The sequence below is a fragment of the Dermacentor andersoni genome, chromosome 5 (genome assembly GCF_023375885.2).
Source record: "Dermacentor andersoni chromosome 5, qqDerAnde1_hic_scaffold, whole genome shotgun sequence".
Taxonomy (NCBI): Eukaryota; Metazoa; Arthropoda; class Arachnida; order Ixodida; family Ixodidae; genus Dermacentor; species Dermacentor andersoni.
Genome location: NC_092818.1, coordinates 180,852,842 through 180,871,726, shown reverse-complemented (window position 1 = coordinate 180,871,726; position 18,885 = coordinate 180,852,842). Strand labels below are relative to the sequence as shown.

General features: G+C 48.0%; 1 protein-coding gene across 1 annotated transcript in view; it reads left to right on the top strand.

Moving 5' to 3' along the window:
- LOC126531689 (uncharacterized) overlaps positions 1-18,412 on the top strand; it is a 51,393-nt gene extending 32,981 nt beyond the window's left edge. The window contains exon 3 of the mRNA XM_050179355.3: positions 12,282-18,412. Within this exon, the coding sequence (XP_050035312.1) occupies positions 12,282-12,943 (662 nt within the window). The 3' untranslated portion in view covers positions 12,944-18,412. The remainder of the gene's footprint in view (positions 1-12,281) is intronic.
- The last annotated feature ends 473 nt before the right edge of the window (positions 18,413-18,885 follow it).

The window sequence follows — 18,885 nt, the reverse complement described above, 5'->3', positions numbered from 1 at the left end:
ACGGCGCCTAAATGCCCGTGTACCGTGCATTGGGTGCACTTTAAAAACAAGCCCGGGTGGTCAAAATTAATCCGAAGTCCACCGCTACGGTGTGCCTCATAATCATATCGCGGTTTTGGCACCCAAGATCCTACAATTCATTTTTTTTTTAATTTTCTTGGAAGGCAGTGCCCACTAACCATAGCTGAAATGTTTCATAACCGGCTTTTACGTTGACACTTGTGCCACAGTAATACTTTAGTAGCATGCAGCACGACAATACAACAATGCAACCCGCCCGCGCCACTTTGTTATCGCCAGATACCGTATATTAACGAAAACGGCAACACCCCGCTGAAAAATTCAAACGGTTCTAAGTAATAAGCGACCCATCTTAATAAGCAAGCAGTGTTAAGCGTCGAAGCTCCACTATAAGGCATGCCCATAGTAGGGATTCATCCGGTTTGCTGACAAAGCCCACAAAGCTCAATAAGTAAGAAATTAAAGAACAGACTTCACAAATATGAGAGAGCATAAGCGATACACGAAACAGTTTACGCAGGGAGTCAACCAAATACACTATCCGGTGCTTGCGTGCCGTTAGAGCAGAAAGCGGAAGTGACTGGCTGATTGTATCACTGAAGGAAGACTATCACGTACACTGCATGCTGCCCACCACCAGTGTTAAGAAATAGTAAGAGATGTGATACAGAGATTACGACTAAATACACTGCCAGCCGTGACCCCCTGCAAATTGTCTTGGTTAGTGCGACCTGCGCGGCCCTAACGCTTGCATGAGCTCGTTAACTTAACCGCGAGTACTTAGCCGCTAGTAAGCAGAACTAGGCCACCACTGCGAGCGCCCAGCTATATATATATACACGTCGAGAAGGAGAAGCCGGATGCATGTTGCACGAAGCAGACCATGCGAGAAGTACGGAATTTTTATCTATTTAGCAAACCTACTGATTCAGGTATCAGATTAAAAGAAATATGTCCGACTAAATTTAATTTCATGTTTGCTTAACGACAGCTCGATATTAGCAACACGATTACTAAAAAAAGAAGAAAGAAATAACTCCCGTTATCGTATGCTTTTCGTTTTTATTCTGAAAAAAAAAATGTATGCCTTACTTCGGCCCCTGCTGTTTTCGCAGATAGGCTACGTGGCTAGGCGGGCATCAACAGTAAAAAAAAAAAAAAACGTTTCAGCGAGAGCTTTGCTAATTAACCAAAATATGCTAATGAACTTTATAATCAGTCACCTTACGGCACATTTATTTGTGAAACTGAAGCCGATGAGTCGTGATACCATGCATACTTACCAGAAATCCTAAGAATAGTGCCACTTTCCATAGATATGCGACCTCGGAAAGTGCTACGAAATACACTGGCGCTGCGGTTAACAGTTTCCCAAAAGCGTGCGAACGGTTGAGGACGATCTTAATATAATTGCACGCCAAAAGGAGCCAGTGATCTTCACGCTAAACTATATTCTGTCGTAGTGTCTGGTTACCCAACCTGAAGTTGAACCATTTCCCAAGGAGGCAAAATATGTCCAGAAAAAGAATTTGATCATCCGGAATATTGAAGTTAGCACTGGAGAATTTTGGACCAGCCTTAATACCGTACAGAAAAGCCGGATTATAAATATTTTCTTCCGGCATAGAGGAGCAGGTGTGAAGCGGAGGATCATAGATTATTACTTGTTGGACTGATATGCTAACGCGTAAAAGCCAAACATTATGTTAGCATAAACGTGCAGTTTCGCCTTCGGCAGTGACCCAGAAATTGTGGCATTTTAGATGCTGAATAGAGGGTTTCAAATTCGATTCCTGGCCGAGATTCCTTAACATCGTCTTCAACCAAGACAGAGATTCGGAGAAAGACGGAGTCTTAAAATGATTAAAAGTGGACGAACAAGAGATGTTTCTGGAGCTAGTGTTTCTGCAAAGAGCCTTGCCTTTGTAAGGGCTAAAGGGGCAGCAAAGTTTCGCTTGTCTCTTGTCCTTCTTGCTTCTCCGTTAGAACGTGAAGTTTCTCGGACGATGAACGGCAGTTGTTGCTCAAGTGAAGACAAGAGGCGATGGAGATCAGATAAATTTAAGAAATATTTATAATGTATTTACAGAAAAATGAGAAGATAAGATATAAGATAAATATTTACAGGTAAGCTTTTGCATATGCATGACAGATAAAACAAATGCATTACAACTTGAACAACTGAGAAACAAAGTATCACTCTTCGACTGTCTCAATAGAGCCCAGATACGTTTTAACGTCCATGGTACGGAGCCTCACTGATATATCAGCAATACTGATTTCTGCCCAGTTTGAGGGACAGCATATCGTCCCGATTATTATAGCTCAAGCAGACAACGAAAAAGGGCGATAGGGTCGTTGGTCCGTCCCACAGATGTAGTTGCCAATGAGAGTTAAAGGTTTGTTAAGCCACAACCCAAAGGGATGGGCTTACTCTTAAAAGCAAACATATTGAAAACAAAACAGTTTTCCTTCTTCCTAAAACTCGGTTCCCCTCTCCCAGTTCTGCGTAGTCAGTGACGGCCCCAGCAAAACACCCCAGGCTCGCATAATTTATTTCTAGGCCGCCTCGAACCTCGGCGGCGTCTCCAACCCGCAAATGTCTCGGAAGCCGGGGCTTCAACACCGCGTACGGCAGCGACACTCAAGGTTTGTCCGCGTGGGAGAATTATGACCGTCCATGGCATCCGAACTTACTGTCTACAAGACGACGTTCTCATAATGCGCTACTCACATGTGCACTGCATCTCTACAGCGCACACTGCAAATCGTCATTCAACACCAGGCGGGCTTTTCTCAGCACTCAACAACAAAGCCCGACGGTTGTCTCCCGCACGCGTAGGGGAATAGACCTCCGCTCCGTACATGCAGCACGCGGCCAATATTGCTAGGCCACTCTAAACCTCGGCGACGTCTCCAGCCAGCCAGGGACTCGTGAGCAGGCACCACAACATCGCGTACAGCTGTGTGTGGACCTATTATGGCCGTCGGCGTAATGCCAACTCAGTGCGCACAATACCGCGTTCTTCGAGTCCGCACCGCGCCCCCCTGGCGCGCGCCGCGACTCGTCACCCGACACCACGCGGGACCTCTGACAACTCGCAAAACACAAATGGTTGCCCCTCGGACGTGTAGGGGAGTGGACCCCTTCTCTATACACAACGCAAGTGAGCGACTCGCGACACTTGGGAAGTACACATACAATCAAAGCGGCCTTACTTGGACTTCGTAAGGGACAAGGGGACTCGGCCTGATGAAGACTAATATCAATATTTTAGTTTAGGAGACACCGCGGTGCACGGCAATCCCATCGACCCGGCGCATGATGCGGGATCGAGTGCTTATGCCTTGGCAAAGTGGCTGGCCGCTCGACTGACTGAATGAAACCACCGGCATTGCCCGATAACTTAAGTAAACTCAGAGACTCGGAAGTTCTCGTAACAGCCATCGCTCCGGAGTGTTTCGCGGTCAAGCAACATTTTCGTGGGTCAGGGCGTGCGTTCGGACGGCGCACGCAGAGTGATGGCAGCTCGCCCTGGTCGCCCACCCTCCACGCCTGCATAGTGGGCGTCGCGACAGTGCGCGAACCGCGTCACACTGTCTAGCCACGAGGACCAGGAGGAGGTGGGGCACGCCGGGGCTCGAGTTATAAATTGTGCTCCCGCACTCGCTGCGGGCGCGCGTGCTTGCACGCGGAGCGGAACGTTGCATTTCGCTCGTCGTCACGGTGAGAGGATGTTGCTCATTCCACAGGCTTCCGCGACGCGGCATGTAAGAGCCCTTAATTGCCACGGAGCCTTTTTTCTTTTTCATTTCTCTTTTGCTGGCGCATGTCTCAGGAGGAGCTGGCATATTATGCACCCGCGTCCCGTTTGCTCCAGCGTGCGGCCTTGCTGCAAACGCCGCGAATATACGCGCGTTTAAACCTACACTCTTCCTAGAGTGACGTGGATTTTAAGCGCGCTTCATGCAGTTTTGTCAGCCTGTCACAAGTACAACACCCGCCGTGGTTGCTCAGTGGCTATGGTGTTGGGCTGCTGAGCACGAGGTCACGGGATCGAATCCCAGCCACGGCGGCCGCATTTCGATGGGGGCGAAATGCGAAAACACCTGTGTACTTAGATTTAGGTGCACGTTAAAGAACCCCAGGTGGTCAAAATTTCCGGAGTCCTCCACTACGGCGTGCCTCATAATCAGAAAGTGGTTTTGGCACGTTAAATCCCATAATTTAATTTAACAAGTACAACCATTATCACGCGCAGAAGAAGTCAGCGACAAAAAAAAAAAAAGGCGATTTGTCGCTAAAGAGCAGCTTTCGTGTCGCTGTGATAATCATCTTTACTTCATCGTTGTCGTCGTGGTTATCGATTTCGTTGTCACAGCTGTCACCAGGCCAGCGACCACTTTCTCGGATACCTTCTGCGCTTCCGCTTTCATGGTTATATTGCGCTCAGTTTTACACAGACGATATTAAGTGAAGGACGGGACGTGGACGCTTCCGCTTTGTTGAAGCAACATTTTTCTCAACTTCAACACGGAGCTGACGTTTCTAACACGTCATTGCAGGTCGTAGCGGTAGTGCGCGTTAAAGACCTGAATTAATAAATCGAAAAATTATGCTGAGGTATTAAGATATGTATGCGCTATTGTTTTTTTTCCCTAAAACTACTACAACATAACGCACAAAAAGAGCGTCGAAACAGAATGTCCATTAAATATCATAAAACATTACGCCAAGTCAAAAAATGTCCAGACGCCACGAATAAGAACAATTTTTTCGCGCTCTGTACAGAAAGCGGCAAATATTCTGTTTACTGTAATCGACCTCTGGTACAGGCAGCGCACGGATAGCTTTGGGATGACGAATGTATCCTGGCCGTTCCTGTGCATGGAAACATTCGTCAATTCCCCGCATTACAAGGAAGGACATGGTAGCATCAAGTAGTTTTGTCGCGTGAACATTCGTTCGCAGCCGAGGGTCATAAAGGACGTCAATCTGAAGATATCCGTTGTGAGTATATATGTTCATCCAAAGCGGACGCTACGGACAGTTTAATACCACCAAAAAAGAACAAGGCCGGCGATAAGTTGGTCTGATCAGTGACAGGTCGCCCGTACGACCAGCTTGAGTGCGTGCTAGACACTGGCTTCTGTTGAATGCTCTGTCGCGGGTGCGCTTTGGGACTCAATAAAGAATCAGCAGCAGCGATCACGGAGCCGACACAGCGCTTGAAAGGGATGCTTCAGGCGAGAATTCACGAGCGTGTCAAATCTGTCAGGTTGCCACCTGACAATGATTATTTGCCCCACCACTGCTCTGCGCCCAGACCAATAGCCTGGTATTTGCCAATAAAGCCGGAATGGAGGGGGCTCGGTGGGGAAGAAGCTGCGGTTTATACTCTCGGTCGCAGCCGCCAGCCCCTGCTTTCTCTTTTGACGCCACAATCTGCCCAAAACTTGCACCGCCGGCACTACGTGTCTTTCACTTATGGCCTATTTACACTAATCTGATCCATGGTGCATGTAGGCAGGGTAAGCTGGCATCAAGCTGGAGAGATTGTAAGCAGCCTGCTTACAGCATTTTTCTTACCGGCGAAACAGGAATTCGCTTTAATGTGAGAAATGATAGAAAGCCAAAAGGAGACTTTAGCACGCGTTTGGCACTCACACATAATTCCACGAGAACAAAATAAAAATAAAACGACAACGAACGCGAGTCACTGTACATAACCACGTCCCCACTGCTTTACGCGCACGCCTGTGAAAATAAAACAAGTCTAACGGCAGTAAAAGCAGCCACTTCAATGCGAGTACCAACGGCCCACAGCCCGACTACGGGCATACGAAGACAATTTTTCTATTTGCCCAAGGAGCCCACCGAAACCGGGCGCAAGGAACCCTTTGCCTCGAAGACGAGGTTACGGCTGCTGGATTTAAAAAGAAAGAAAGAAAGAAAGAAAGAAAGAAAGAAAGAAAGGGAGCGAGGAGGCGGTCAGTGTATGAAGTATGAGAAATGGCGGCGAGGCAGAAAAGGTAGAAAACGACAAGAGGAGGAACGAGAGACGGGCGGGGCCGCGGTCACGTTCCGGGGCGCGTCCAATCGCGCCTCTCTCGCCTCTCGTCTGGCCGGGTGTGGCGCGAGCACGAGCGCCGCACCGCGCGTGGCCTCACCGCAGCGGCACGCTCGCGCAGCGACGCACACGTGCACACTTGCAGGCGGGTGCTTCGCCGTAATGCCCGGGCGATCAGCGGGCCAGCCGATCTCACAGCAGAGTTACAGCGGTTGTTTCTTTCGGACATTGAGACGATCATAATTATAAGGTTGCACGGGAGGGCTAGTGTCGTCGCCCGTTATATCGGGTTCATCTAACCTTGCTATATGTAACATGCGTAAACAGACCATTTTAATGAGCATTCATTCACAGCTTAGAGAATACCATGAAAACAAAAGAAAAAAGAAACAGGGGGTTCTCGCTGATGGCCTAGCTAATGCATACTTAACTACATACGTCAAGATGCGTTTTCTTTTTTCGGTGGTAGAACGGTTTAGAAAACTTCTTGTGGCAGAAACCCAATTTAAGTGATTAAGCTGGAATCGTGGATGAAGAGGACATTACTTGTATTAGAAATCAAAATGAGTAATTGAAGAATGAACACACTATCACTCATTAAGTTTTACCTAATTACGTCACATACAGCCATTTACTGACTGCAGCAATTGAGTTTGCGGGGTACTTTCACTTGCATCAAATTCAGAGGATGACGAAGGTTTGTAGGTATGCACCGTCAAACTTGCCGTAAGAGTACACTGTTGTGCTTCTTAGTCGATTTTTGTTTTAGAAAACGCCGTTTTATGCATTGAAGCACAATATATTACTGGAACGACGATGTACTGGTTCGCGCACTTTGGGAATTAATATCTCGAAACTGGTGTTGTCCTGAGTATTCGTTCCAAGTGGATACGTCTTGAGCACGCAACAGCAACAATTCTTAGCTTGCAATGTGTGCCGTAAAGTAACTCGATTAGAAGGTAACTTGAGAAATTTAGTTAATTGGTCGATTACGCATTCCAATTTTGTGGAAGTAGTGTCCCCCTTTTCGAGAATTCCAGCTCAAGCACTAAGAACCGCTTTCTGGCACCGGCAATTTTAAAAATTATTCTTTAGCTGCGCATGTCAGCACGCACAACGCATGTGCGTCTACTGAAGTCATTACTTTCAGTACGGGTACAGTTGTAGCCGATATCGCATATATTTGCTTGTTTAGGTTTTACTCTGCTTCGACTTTGCAACGCGTGTGCATGTATGCATGCGAAACAAACGCGAGCGGAGGACTGTTTCGTGCGCATGTCGTCGTGTTTTTCCTTTTCTTCCGGCGGTGCAACTTCGCCTTCTTTAATGTCGTTTCTTTTTTCTTTTTTATTCGCGCTTCGCCGCTGCATCTGCGCTCGCTCGCGACGAGAAAAACAGACCAACTGTACATCTTCGCGAAGTGAACACCGCACTCGCGTCGTGTTGGTCACTCCTCTTCATTTGGTCTGTCTGCGTCGAGCTCGATTTAGCCCCGACAAGCTATCCTTCTTCATTCCTCTTACTTTTCGACGTGATAGCACGACACGCACGACTGCATACCTCCTCGAAGTACTAACATTAATGTATGGCTTCTTTTTTCTTGTTCATAGATTCTATGCGGGCGCTAATAGCACAGTGCATCCGTATAGCAGCAGCACGGAATGTCGAACACGACACTTTCTTTATATACTATATACCCTCCATTCGAGCACTCGGAAGACAGACCTACGCTTATTCATCTGGAACTTTGCTAAACGCTGTAACACAAACGATTCCTGCTTGAGCGCTCTTCTGAATGATCAGGAGCGTCGTAGGCTACGTTTGTGGCCCTTCGCGTATATAGCACGCCCTAAGCAACGGAATGGAGTAAATGCGGCGCCATTTTCTATACCAGCGCGAAAAGAATGCGTCTACAGTTGTTTGTCATCTACTTCGGCGCACGTTCGCAATACCCTTGATCAGTTCCTCCGTGAATAACGCACGTCGGGGCTACTACAGCTGGACTACACACAGTAGTTGTGTGCAGTGAAGTGGAACCTAGATGCAACAGTTTTCTCGTAGCTAAGCTTGTCTCGCAGACAGGGAAGACAGTGGCTGCTGTGGCGAGAAACGCGAGCCAGAAAGGCAGCTACGGCGGTTCATTACACCAGATTTGCGAATTTCCAAGTAAAATGAAAAAAAAAACGTGAAGTGCTTTCTCTTATCTATGAATATGCGATGCTGACGGACATGTTCCGACAGTGCGTCATTTACTTCGACGATCGTGAGGGGCATAGCACCATTCGAGCTTTGTTTTTTCATACGTTCCCGCTCGTGAGAGAGAGCAAACATCTTATCAGCACTCTCGAGCGCCCAAACCATGACACACCCGAAAGGTGGAGCAATAAGAAAACAATTAAAACTGCCAATGCACACAAAGAAAAGAAAAGAAGGCAACACGAAGACGGCAATTACCTCCTACACTGAAGGAAGGCGGCTAAAGTTGCATAATACCCCTAGCGCACGGACGAGCTAAACTTCTTTGAAGTACACACTTTTACGCTGAAGGATCCTTTATTAAAAGGAGTTTCGCCGCTGACCCACGGTATGGCGCGGTCTCCTTTGCGTGTTCAGTACGCAACGTAACAAAGCACATGGCACTGCTTCGATACTGAAACTGACAAGACGTTAAAGAATAGCGTATCCGGTCAAATTGCATCTAACTATAAAATTATACTATCAAGCCCTAAAATTATTCATAAGGCCCGTTGCGTTTCATCACGTTTTGGGTCGCTGAAGAGCGGCGCACAAGGTTAACCCTCCAGGGCCATAGTGGAGTTTAGATGCCTCCCCTTCCACAGGGGACTTGCACCCTAAAGGAAAAACTTTTTTTTTTGCCCCCCTCCCCCGCGTGAACGACTTCCAGGTAAATGTTCCCTAGTCCAAAGGCCTGCGAAGTGCCCGTGTGTCAGGGGTATGAAACACGGTATCAATGAAGTATTTTTAGAGCGAAGCTGGTAAGGGCTACTTCCCCACTATCGTGTACGCGTGTAGAAAAAATCCCGAAGATAGTGCAATACCGGGCCGACCCGCGGCGGAAGTGTCGGAGGCGTTCAGCAGTCCCCATACGTGGGCCGATCCCGAAGATAGTGCAATGCCAGGCCAATCCGCGGCGGAGGTGAAGTAGGCGTTAAATACTCCCCGTACGTGGGCCGATACCGAGGATAGTGTAATGCCGGGCCGACCCGCGGCGCAGGTGCACTTCACATACACAGCTTCGCTGGTCGCCTTTCTTCAGAGAGTGAAAGGGCACTGACATTTTTTTTTTCTTCGTTGAGCTAGTCACAGGTTCAGATTAAGTGCAACTGTTTCTTGTTTTTCGCGGAAAATAAACGAAGGTCCGCAATAACGGGGCACACTTTCTTCATAAGGATGCCGATTACCGCCGGATGCTCTAAACTGCAACATAACGACCAGGACCATGGCAATGCAAGGATTTTTGAACCTCTGCTCCCTCCACCGTGCTTCGCCCGCAGCTAAATCACTGCGTACCTTGGTATCCCGAAGAGCACGAAAAAAAAAAAAAAAAGCTGCATTCGACGTTTTCTGCTGCGGAGCCCGACAGTCGTGTCCACATCGTTCATAGACAGCTGTGTTTTCATTTTCACGAAAATCGCTTTAAACTAAATTGGTTAACTCGTTTTCATGTCGGAGCAGAGGCTCGGCGCTGCTTAGACCCCCCTATGCCTGTATCAAGGCTAAGGACGATGATGCAGGGCAAAAAGCCGAATTAAAAATAAACACATCGTTATTTGTTTTTCTCTTTCTCTTAAAGTGCTAAAACACGCGCCGTTATTCTGATTGCACGCCTGCACGTGCGTGGCGTCCTCCGTCAGCAACATTGTGTCTGCACCTGCTCAGAATCAGCTTCATCAACGCCACTCAGCCACGACAGGAACTGAAGAGGGTGTTCCTACCAAAGTAAAATAAATAAAAGATACAAAAAAGCGGATTCCCGCGCTCGGAAAACCGCGCCCGAAGCACGTGCCCTTCATACCTGGCACCGAGCCAACCACAACAGCACCACTGCGGCGCGGTATGATAAGAAGTCGGCGGAAGAACAAGAACGCGCGCAAAAGGCTTCTCAGGGTTGATTATTTTTGCCCAGAGAGAAAAAGAAAACGGAAAACGGTACGGGGCTCCTATGCGTTAAGTCTCGGAGGTAAGCGTCGTAGCCCGACCCATTTCTCATTGTGGCGAAACCATTCCGCGACAGGCAAGCGCGCTCGTTCTTTGATGACGCATCCTCGGCCGAGCTCTGCCGGCTCTGTCTCCGCTTGCCACAATTCCTTACTTCCTTCACTCCTCTTTACATTCCTTTTCTTCTGGCTACAGACCACCGCGCAAGTGACACGGCATCTTAACTTTCTCTCTGCTCCTCTCTGCTCCACCCAACCGTTTTTACTCTCAACGAGCTTTTATCTCTTAATGTTTTCCCTGCCCGCCCTTTACGGGTCCCCACGAAGTCAAGACGATTGGCCGCTTCCGCGTCGTCATCCGCTGGGGACTCTAGAACCTTGCAGCGCTGAACAAGTTAACCGGTGCCCCCTGAGACGATCACCAACACCACAACAAAAGTAGCGCTATATTTTGAGACCGCGTATAGATAAGTGACTACTCAAAGCGCACGCACTCACCACAGCACTTGTATCAGGCCACGCCTTCGGCACCGTCACTTGCTCGCCATTTTAGGCGACGTAGTCATGGGCGATGACTCGGCGTTGCGGAAGCTACGGCATGTGGCGACGCGGTTACCAGTACCCCAAAAAAAATATGAAACAAAATATAGTTCCTAATTTTAACGGTTCTTGCAGGGCACATTTCTAACTATTCAAAGCACATGGCCTCACATCGTCGTTTCAACACTTCAGTGGGACGCCACGGTTTCGTGATGTCCTCTGCTTTCCGCTCTTCAGTGGGAACGACACAGCCGCGGGTATGTAGTGCACGGCGGTGGACAACGGTGCGTTGACGGCCTGCGCCACCACTTCTGTCGAGACCAGATGTAGCATCTTCAGCGCTGCACAGTACTATCGAGACGGGACATGGGAAACACAAACGTGGAGTGAGGCTAACGAAAATGGCAGGGCACGAAGGCACCGCCGCGGCGGTGGCCGGAAATGAAATACGGCGGACTGTCGACGAAGCGTCGCCTGCCGCCGCCGCTGGAACAACACGCTTCCTTGCGTGTGCCTCGAACAGCTTCGTACGTCCCTTTCGTCTTGCCACCATGGTGGCCTTGTCACGGTTTTATCACGTTTGACTGCTTTTACTTGTTTCGAGTTATTCGCTTCGGAGACATGCCACCTAGCGCCCTGTATATAAATAGCGCCGCTGCGGCCAATTTCTACTGGCTTGTTCCCTTTTCTATGTTTACGTTTTGTTTCGTATGTTGCCTCGTTCTCCGTGTGACGTAACACCGCTCCTCGTGGTATTTCACGCCCCTGAAAATGCCTTTTGTTTTGCGACGGTGTGTGTACCAGACTGCTTTTATTCTTCTTTATGGTGTTATATAAGAATTAACTCACAAAATTACGCACATTTTCAAGCTGCCGTCGTTCTTTCAGTGTAAGCAGCTAAAAATATCAAATAATCCGGATTTTCGACCCACAAAGTTACTTAACTTTTCGCTTAACTCTCCATTTAATTCTCTGAATGCTTATGGCAATCACGAGCATTCGTGGTGTGTTTCGGTGTCTCTTGTCTTCGTCTCATTCGCGCTGCGTTTTAACCAAGCATGAATTAAATCGCCTAACGCAAGGTTCTCCCCCAACGTTGTACTCCTGTGAAAAGAATAAGGTATTTTAGATTTACCTTGGTGTCCGTGTTCAATCGGTACGCGACACGAATTATCAAGGGCGCGCGCGCATACGTATGTGCGTGCAGGTCTGCTCGCGCGCAAGTGTTTTTGCAATATGTCGAAAGTCGAAGAGAAAGAAAGCGCTGACAGGGCATCGAGACACGAAACGTATAGGTTACATTTCGGCCAATCACACATTTTTGAAACACTGTTCAACTTAACTCCATGCACCCTACTTGATGATCGCCTGAGGCGATCACAATGCAACCGATTGCATTTGTCTCACCATAATGTTATCTTCTCCAAAGCGTAACCTTACACACTTCGCTCATGTTCTCTCAATGATGCAGGCAACCAGTTCGGCTGCGACTGCCGGCTCGCTTGGATGCTGCACCTGGAGAACATCACTCACAGTGATAAGTTTCGCAGGGAACTGCGTCACGTCAAGTGTGACTTCGACGCCACCGACACTGGTCCAACTGCTAAGCCGGGTGTCGGCAGCTCCAAGGTGGCCAGGCTGAGCCTGAAGCAACTGGGCTGCCGCGAGGACTACGAGCATCCCAGGCTGCGAGCTACCCATACTGCTTCTTTCCCCTCGCCTTCGTTCCCGGCGCCTGGCAGCCATGATTACGATGATGATGACGATGACCCGAGGATCACTTTGGTCGGTATACTCGACGACAGAACGACGAAAGAAGGTAGTACCACCGATGGTGACCAAGACATGGTCGAAGCGTCTTTGCTCCCAACAGTAGCACTGCCAGCGTCCGATACTCAAGGCGAAGGAGAGGCAGTTGGTGAAGACCTCAGCAGGAGCGATCATTCGTCGAACAACGACATCGACACGGTTCTCAGTCAGCAGAAGGCACTCGACAAGTCAGAGCCGGCGCGCAAGAATAAGCCTCGTCCGGCGGGTGTGAACAGCGCGGCGTTGCACATCAGCCCGGCGTCAAGTTGTGTCGGCATTATGGCGACGTCGTTGATCGCCCTGGCAATGTCGACCGACAGGTGATAGGTAGGCGATCGCAAGAACATGCGGACAGGCGTTATACAGAAAGCAGGTGGTTTTCGCCTCGTTTAAGCGAGTTCCTCTGTTCGCTCGCGTCTGTGCGTGCTGTGCAGATGTTGCTCCTCTGCTGCCACATCAGACGGTGTTTCGGCAGCGTTGAGTGCGCGAGTCAAGTGTGGTGCGCAATACGCATCACGAGCAGGGCGTGCAGAACTGTGTGTGTGTTTCTTTTTTCTTTTTTTTGCAGCCGATTGTTGTTCTCGTCGTATTCAACGTGCAGCTACACTTTGTGTTGTAACGAGTCTTGATGCATCTGGCCATACAAGAGGGTGAAAACAAAACAAAAAAATTGATGGGGAGCATGGAGGAGAGGATACGGTTCTATCACTTTTGTTATCGAATCTCACTTGTGACGCAAGGGAATTACAGTAGATCATAGGGATGGTCAATTAATTTTTTTATTCGATCAACGATTAATCATTCATCATTTTAGCGTTTAATCGATTAATCGCTTTCGATGCAAGTTTTTTTCATCGAATAATTGATTAATCGAAACTTTTGACGGCCACTTTAAAAAGTATGACACACAGCTATTTACTTTTGTGCGACCCTATATTAAAGTTTGATAGGTGGAACAAGGTCAGAAATACAAGTGTATAAATTTTGATAAAGAGCAATTCTTAATTTGTTAAAGACTAAATAGAGCTGGCACTAGTGGCCTTTGAAAAGATAAACAATATATGTTATAAAATGGCACTTAGAGCAGAATTATATAGTATACATGACACTAGTGAAGCACTGTACAGTACAGTTAAACAAGAAATAAGAAAAATGGCAAAAGTGAAAGGTGAACTCCGATTAAAATATGCAAGAAATTGCAAAATGCACAGGGGAAAAGAAAATTGCTGGTTCATGATTTTAAGCCGCATGCTCTTTTCTACAGAGCGAAGGAGAGAGAGAGAGAAAACATTTATTTATCAGGAGTTTGGGCGACTTCCTCGCAGGGTGGAGCCCTTAGTTCAGGGCCCCATTGGCTCGCGCCACTCCGCGTGCCCGCCGGATCAGCCATCGCTGCTCTTGCGGGTCTGAGCTGGCCAGCGCAGTCTCCCAGGAGGAAGGGGAAGGTGAAGGAATAGGGGAGTAGCCCGGAGGGTGTGGGCACTCCCAGGTGCAGTGATATACTGTGGGCTTTGCTCCACAATAGGGACAGTATGAGGTATATTGTGTGGGGTGGAAGAGGTGAAGATAAAAGAGGCAGGGAAATGAATTAGTTTGAAGCTGTCGCCACGCGACGGCATCCTCTCGATTAAGGGAATTATGTGGGGGAGGGAAGTGTCTCCTGTTATCTCTGTAATATTGTAGAGTTTCAGTGTAGTTCAGTGGTTCTGTCGGTGCGTCGTCTGGGTTGGACAGCTCTTCCAATGGCGCCCGGTTAGCGAGCTCTCGGGCTACCGCATTAGCGCGTTCATTACCATGGAGAGAGGCGTGTCCAGGTGTCCAGACGATACGCACCCTGTGTAACGCTGTGGGGTGTAATGATGTAAGGATGCGGTGTGTGTAGGGTGTCACCCTCCCTTGTGCCAAAGTCCTGCAGGCGGTCTGAGAATCAGTGACCACTGTGATAGGTCCATCCGGCGCCGGCATGGTTGAAGCGTGTACGATGGCTAGGGCAATAGCAGCCTCTTCCGCCGTGCCACTCTCCACAGTGTTGAGCGTTGCCGAAGCTCTCAGAATGTCTGCACTATCTAGTACGACTAGGCATAGGGCGCGTTTCTGTGGGTAGCGGGCCACGTCGGTGTACAGGACTGGAGTGTTTGATTTGTCATCGCCAAATAGGCGAGCGAGGGCTTGTGCTCTTGCCTTTCGTCGACCTTTATGACGGTCAGGGTGCATATTCCGGGGAATTGGGGCCACGTGAATTTTGTTGCGAATGCTAAGCGGAAGAAGTGTGCGGTTTTCCTGTTGTGGTTGTCTTGGTATTTGGTATCCTAGCCGGGATAGAATGTGGCACCCTTGCATTGTTCGTTGCAGACGTTGCAGTTGGCTGTTAAAATGACCTTCAACTAGTTCGCGGATGGTGTTGTGCACCCCCAGTCGTAGTAAGAGCTGCGTAGACGCATGTTGGGGTAGTCCCAGCGCTGCCTTTAGTGCCGTACGGAGGAGGGTGTCCATCTGGTGCATCTCAGTCTGAGTCAGATTATGATAGGGCAGGTGGTAGGTTAATCGGCTAATTATGAGGGCTTGCACGATTCGGAGTACGTCTTTTTCTTTCAGTCCTTGTCGGCGGTTTGTAATGCGCTTTATCATGTGCGTTATTTGGGTAAGTTGTTGGCGGAGCATGTGTAGGGTATGTGTGGCCTTCCCGTTGTGTTGTATGTGAAGTCCTAGTACACGTAGTCTGTCTACCCTTGGAATAACGTTGCCATCGAGATGCAATGTGATGGCTGGTGGAAAATCGGCCTTGTTCCGTTTTTTGAATACAAGCAGGAGCTCCGACTTCTCAGCTGCGCATGTGAGTCCTCCGGCTGTTGCGTACTCTTGAACTATATTTACGGCTTCCTGTAGTGCGTCTTGCATGGCGCCGTCTGATCCTGTGGTCACCCAGATTGTAATATCATCGGCGTACAGGGCGTGCTGCACGTTCGGAAGTTTGTCGAGGAGCGGTGGTAGCTTTGCCATCGCCACGTTGAACAGGGTGGGTGAGAGAACCGAACCCTGGGGAGTCCCTCTGCCGGAAAGATTTATGATATCCGACCGAATATCACCTAGGCCGATGGTGGCTGTTCGGTCGGATAAAAAGGCTCGGACATAATCATAGATCCGCTTTCCGCATCGGGAGAATGCAAGGTTGTTTAGAATGAGGTCATGTGAGACGTTATCGAACGCTCCTTTGAGGTCCAACGCCAGAATGGCTCTTGTTTGAGCTTTACTTGGACCATCCACAACATCCTCCTTAAGTTGTAGGAGTACGTCCTGCGCAGACAGGCCTGGTCGATAGCCGAATAAGGTATTGGGAAAGAATCCGTTCACTTCGAGGTGAGGCTGGAGGCGATTTAGAACTACGTGCTCGAAGAGTTTGCCAATACACGAAGTCAAGGAAATGGGTCTGAGATTTTAGGAATGTCGATTGGCTGCGTTGTTTGGGTGAAACGGACACCTTCTGTGAATGGCCACACAACCAGCATGCGAGAATAGACGCTCGGAAGCTATAGATTTGCTGGAATCGACACGAACTCCATCACTATATCGAATACATGCTCCAAACCGGCGCGAATGGTATGCCCCGTCTTTAGTGGACGGGGAGTGACACCATGACCAACCACTCGTAAGCCTTGGATTGAGCGGCGATTTCAGGCCTCCAGCTTTGAGCGGCGTGGTGGCGTGGCCAGTGGGGGGAGAGGGAGAAGTGAAGCGCTCAGCTCGGCATCACTCCGGAAAAACAATCGACAGCCGCTCTACCCCAGGCGCACAGTCACTGCTCGTGCCCCGCCATTCTAGTGCGATTTCAATGTTTTCGTGTCACTCATTTCAAACTCTAGAAAACGATTATTTGAACATGTCTAATCGATTAAGGCAATTAAGCGCAACGTGGACATCGATGAAGACTAATCGATTTGCGGTATGCGTTTAATCGATTACTCGATTAATCGTTCATCGATATTACCAGCCCTAGTAGATCTTTCGAAGTGATGGTGATGACTAATGGAGTTTTATGGCGCAAGGGCCAGCGACGCAACTAAAGGCGAGCGACGCAACTAAAGAGCATCGCTCGAAGTGACCTGCATAAATCTTCTTAGGCACTTTTGGGCAAATCATGTTTGGCGATCAGAATTGCTTTGCTGCGTTAATGAAGTGCTTCTTTTTGCAAAGATAATTCGCTGTATGTTTCTTTGAGAGCAATATCATATAAGCATTTTTCTTTTATATTTCTTTTATTTGCGTATTCATAATATAGCGTCTGAACGCTGCAATTCTACAGGCACTTTCCTGCATATGAGACGAATTCTGCGTATTTTATGCTCTATGCGTAAAGTACAATGGGTTGTAGATGCATAGCACGTTTTTATTGCAAGAATTTAGTGACATTTCAAGCTTTTCGCACCCATGACCTAACCACGCGACCAAAATCAATTCTCAACATCCAAGGCTTCCTGGCATTGCCAGTGAGGAGCTGCGCTTTCTCGGCACCTGGCAATATTATGATGACCAATGTTACTTGTCTTCAAGAAGCCACTGATACCTTTAAATATATATTATCTACCCTGTATTTGCCGACTTGTGTTTAGGTGGCTCACAAAATTACTTTTCCGTGTCCGATAACAACGTCATGACAGATTGTGCAAAGCCAGGTCAGCGTACGCGTAATGCCAGCGTCTATGAACAGACCCGAGTGGCTCTTTTTGCAAGAGACAGGATACGTGCGACATTTTAAATGCACCAAAGAACTCCTGCGCTAGCGATGGCAGCAACAGTAAGCAGACGGAGTCATTTCTGAGCAAATTTCATTCCTCATGACTGCCATAAATGGCCCAGAAAGAAGCATAAATACTCACACTGTAGACAGTACCAGGAGCAGCAAGATCGGACGCAAAGCTTTGGCACTTTGTCATAGCTGAGGAGTCGTATGTGACGATGTAAAAAGTCTAAGCCTATATATATTCAATGTCGATAGACGTATTCATTTCGCAGAACTTTTCATAGATAGGCAACACATTGCAATTCACCGCCACACCTCAAATCACATTTTTGTTTTTATCTGCCGGCACCTTCACCAGCCTTCGCCTTTCTTTTTTTTTTAACCTGCCTCACAAGCGAAATACGAGTTCGTACACTTTGTGTGATACAATGTCCCCGAAGACTTTCTCGTCTGTCTGTCCATTTTTAGTCCATATAGTGTAAATGACGACTGCGCTCACTTCGCCCCATAATCACGGTTGCTGATGAAGAATAGCACACTGCCGAAAATGCAGGTGGCATGTGTTATCATATGTTGAACGCGATTTGCCTGTTAATGCAACCCACATACACAATTATTGATTAGTTCACTGTACATGTAGATTCTGCGCCATTGTGCAGCAAGATGTTACATATTCAGATTTCTAATTTTCGAGTACATATTACAATGCACCTTTCCGCTAACTGTACTTCAATGTAACTTCTGCATAAGTGTTTTAAACATGGAAGCGCACTTCCACACTTGTTCAATAAAGAATATTTAGAAATATATATAACTCTGTTACTTTCCAGTCATAACAACCTTCAGTCGGCTGTTAGCGACTGATTTCTGGTGTATATTCTTGATGTTGTTACTATTGCTGCTGCTCATGTTTTCATGTTGCTGTTGTGTGCGTATACATGCGAAATTACACTGACCGAATAGCCGACCTAGCGTGTTTTGTGACGATTGACATGAGCAAGGGAAGCGCCGTCAGCATGCGGTAGTTTGTTCAATAAAATTTTACCGGCTCATAACTTGCGAGAGTGTGATTTATTGCTGTGTGACACGTACGGAATACAATGATTTTCCTCGTGATACTAAACGACAGTAGCTTGAAACAGTTCTTGATATAAAAACTTCCTGGACACAAGTAATATGATGCTCTTATTGCTGGAATTTTTAAGGGGAGTCTCAGTGTCCCGACAATCGTCCCTGTCTTAAATTCCTGAACACAAATGGCCCCAAGCGATGGTTTTGGTGAGAGAGATTCCACGGGGCGCCAAGTTCACCAACGACGAGCGTTCTTGCATTTCGCCAACATCGGAACTCCTCTTCCGATGGGAACCGAAGCCGCGACCTCGTGATCAGCACCTGAACATCATAGCCACCGAAGGTGCGCAGTTGCCCGCAGTAGCGTTACCTTTACTCGTCGAAACTGCTTAGATTTTTCAGAATTGATTGCCAATAGACATAGCTTTGGTACTACTTGCCTTCCTTTCCCCACCCT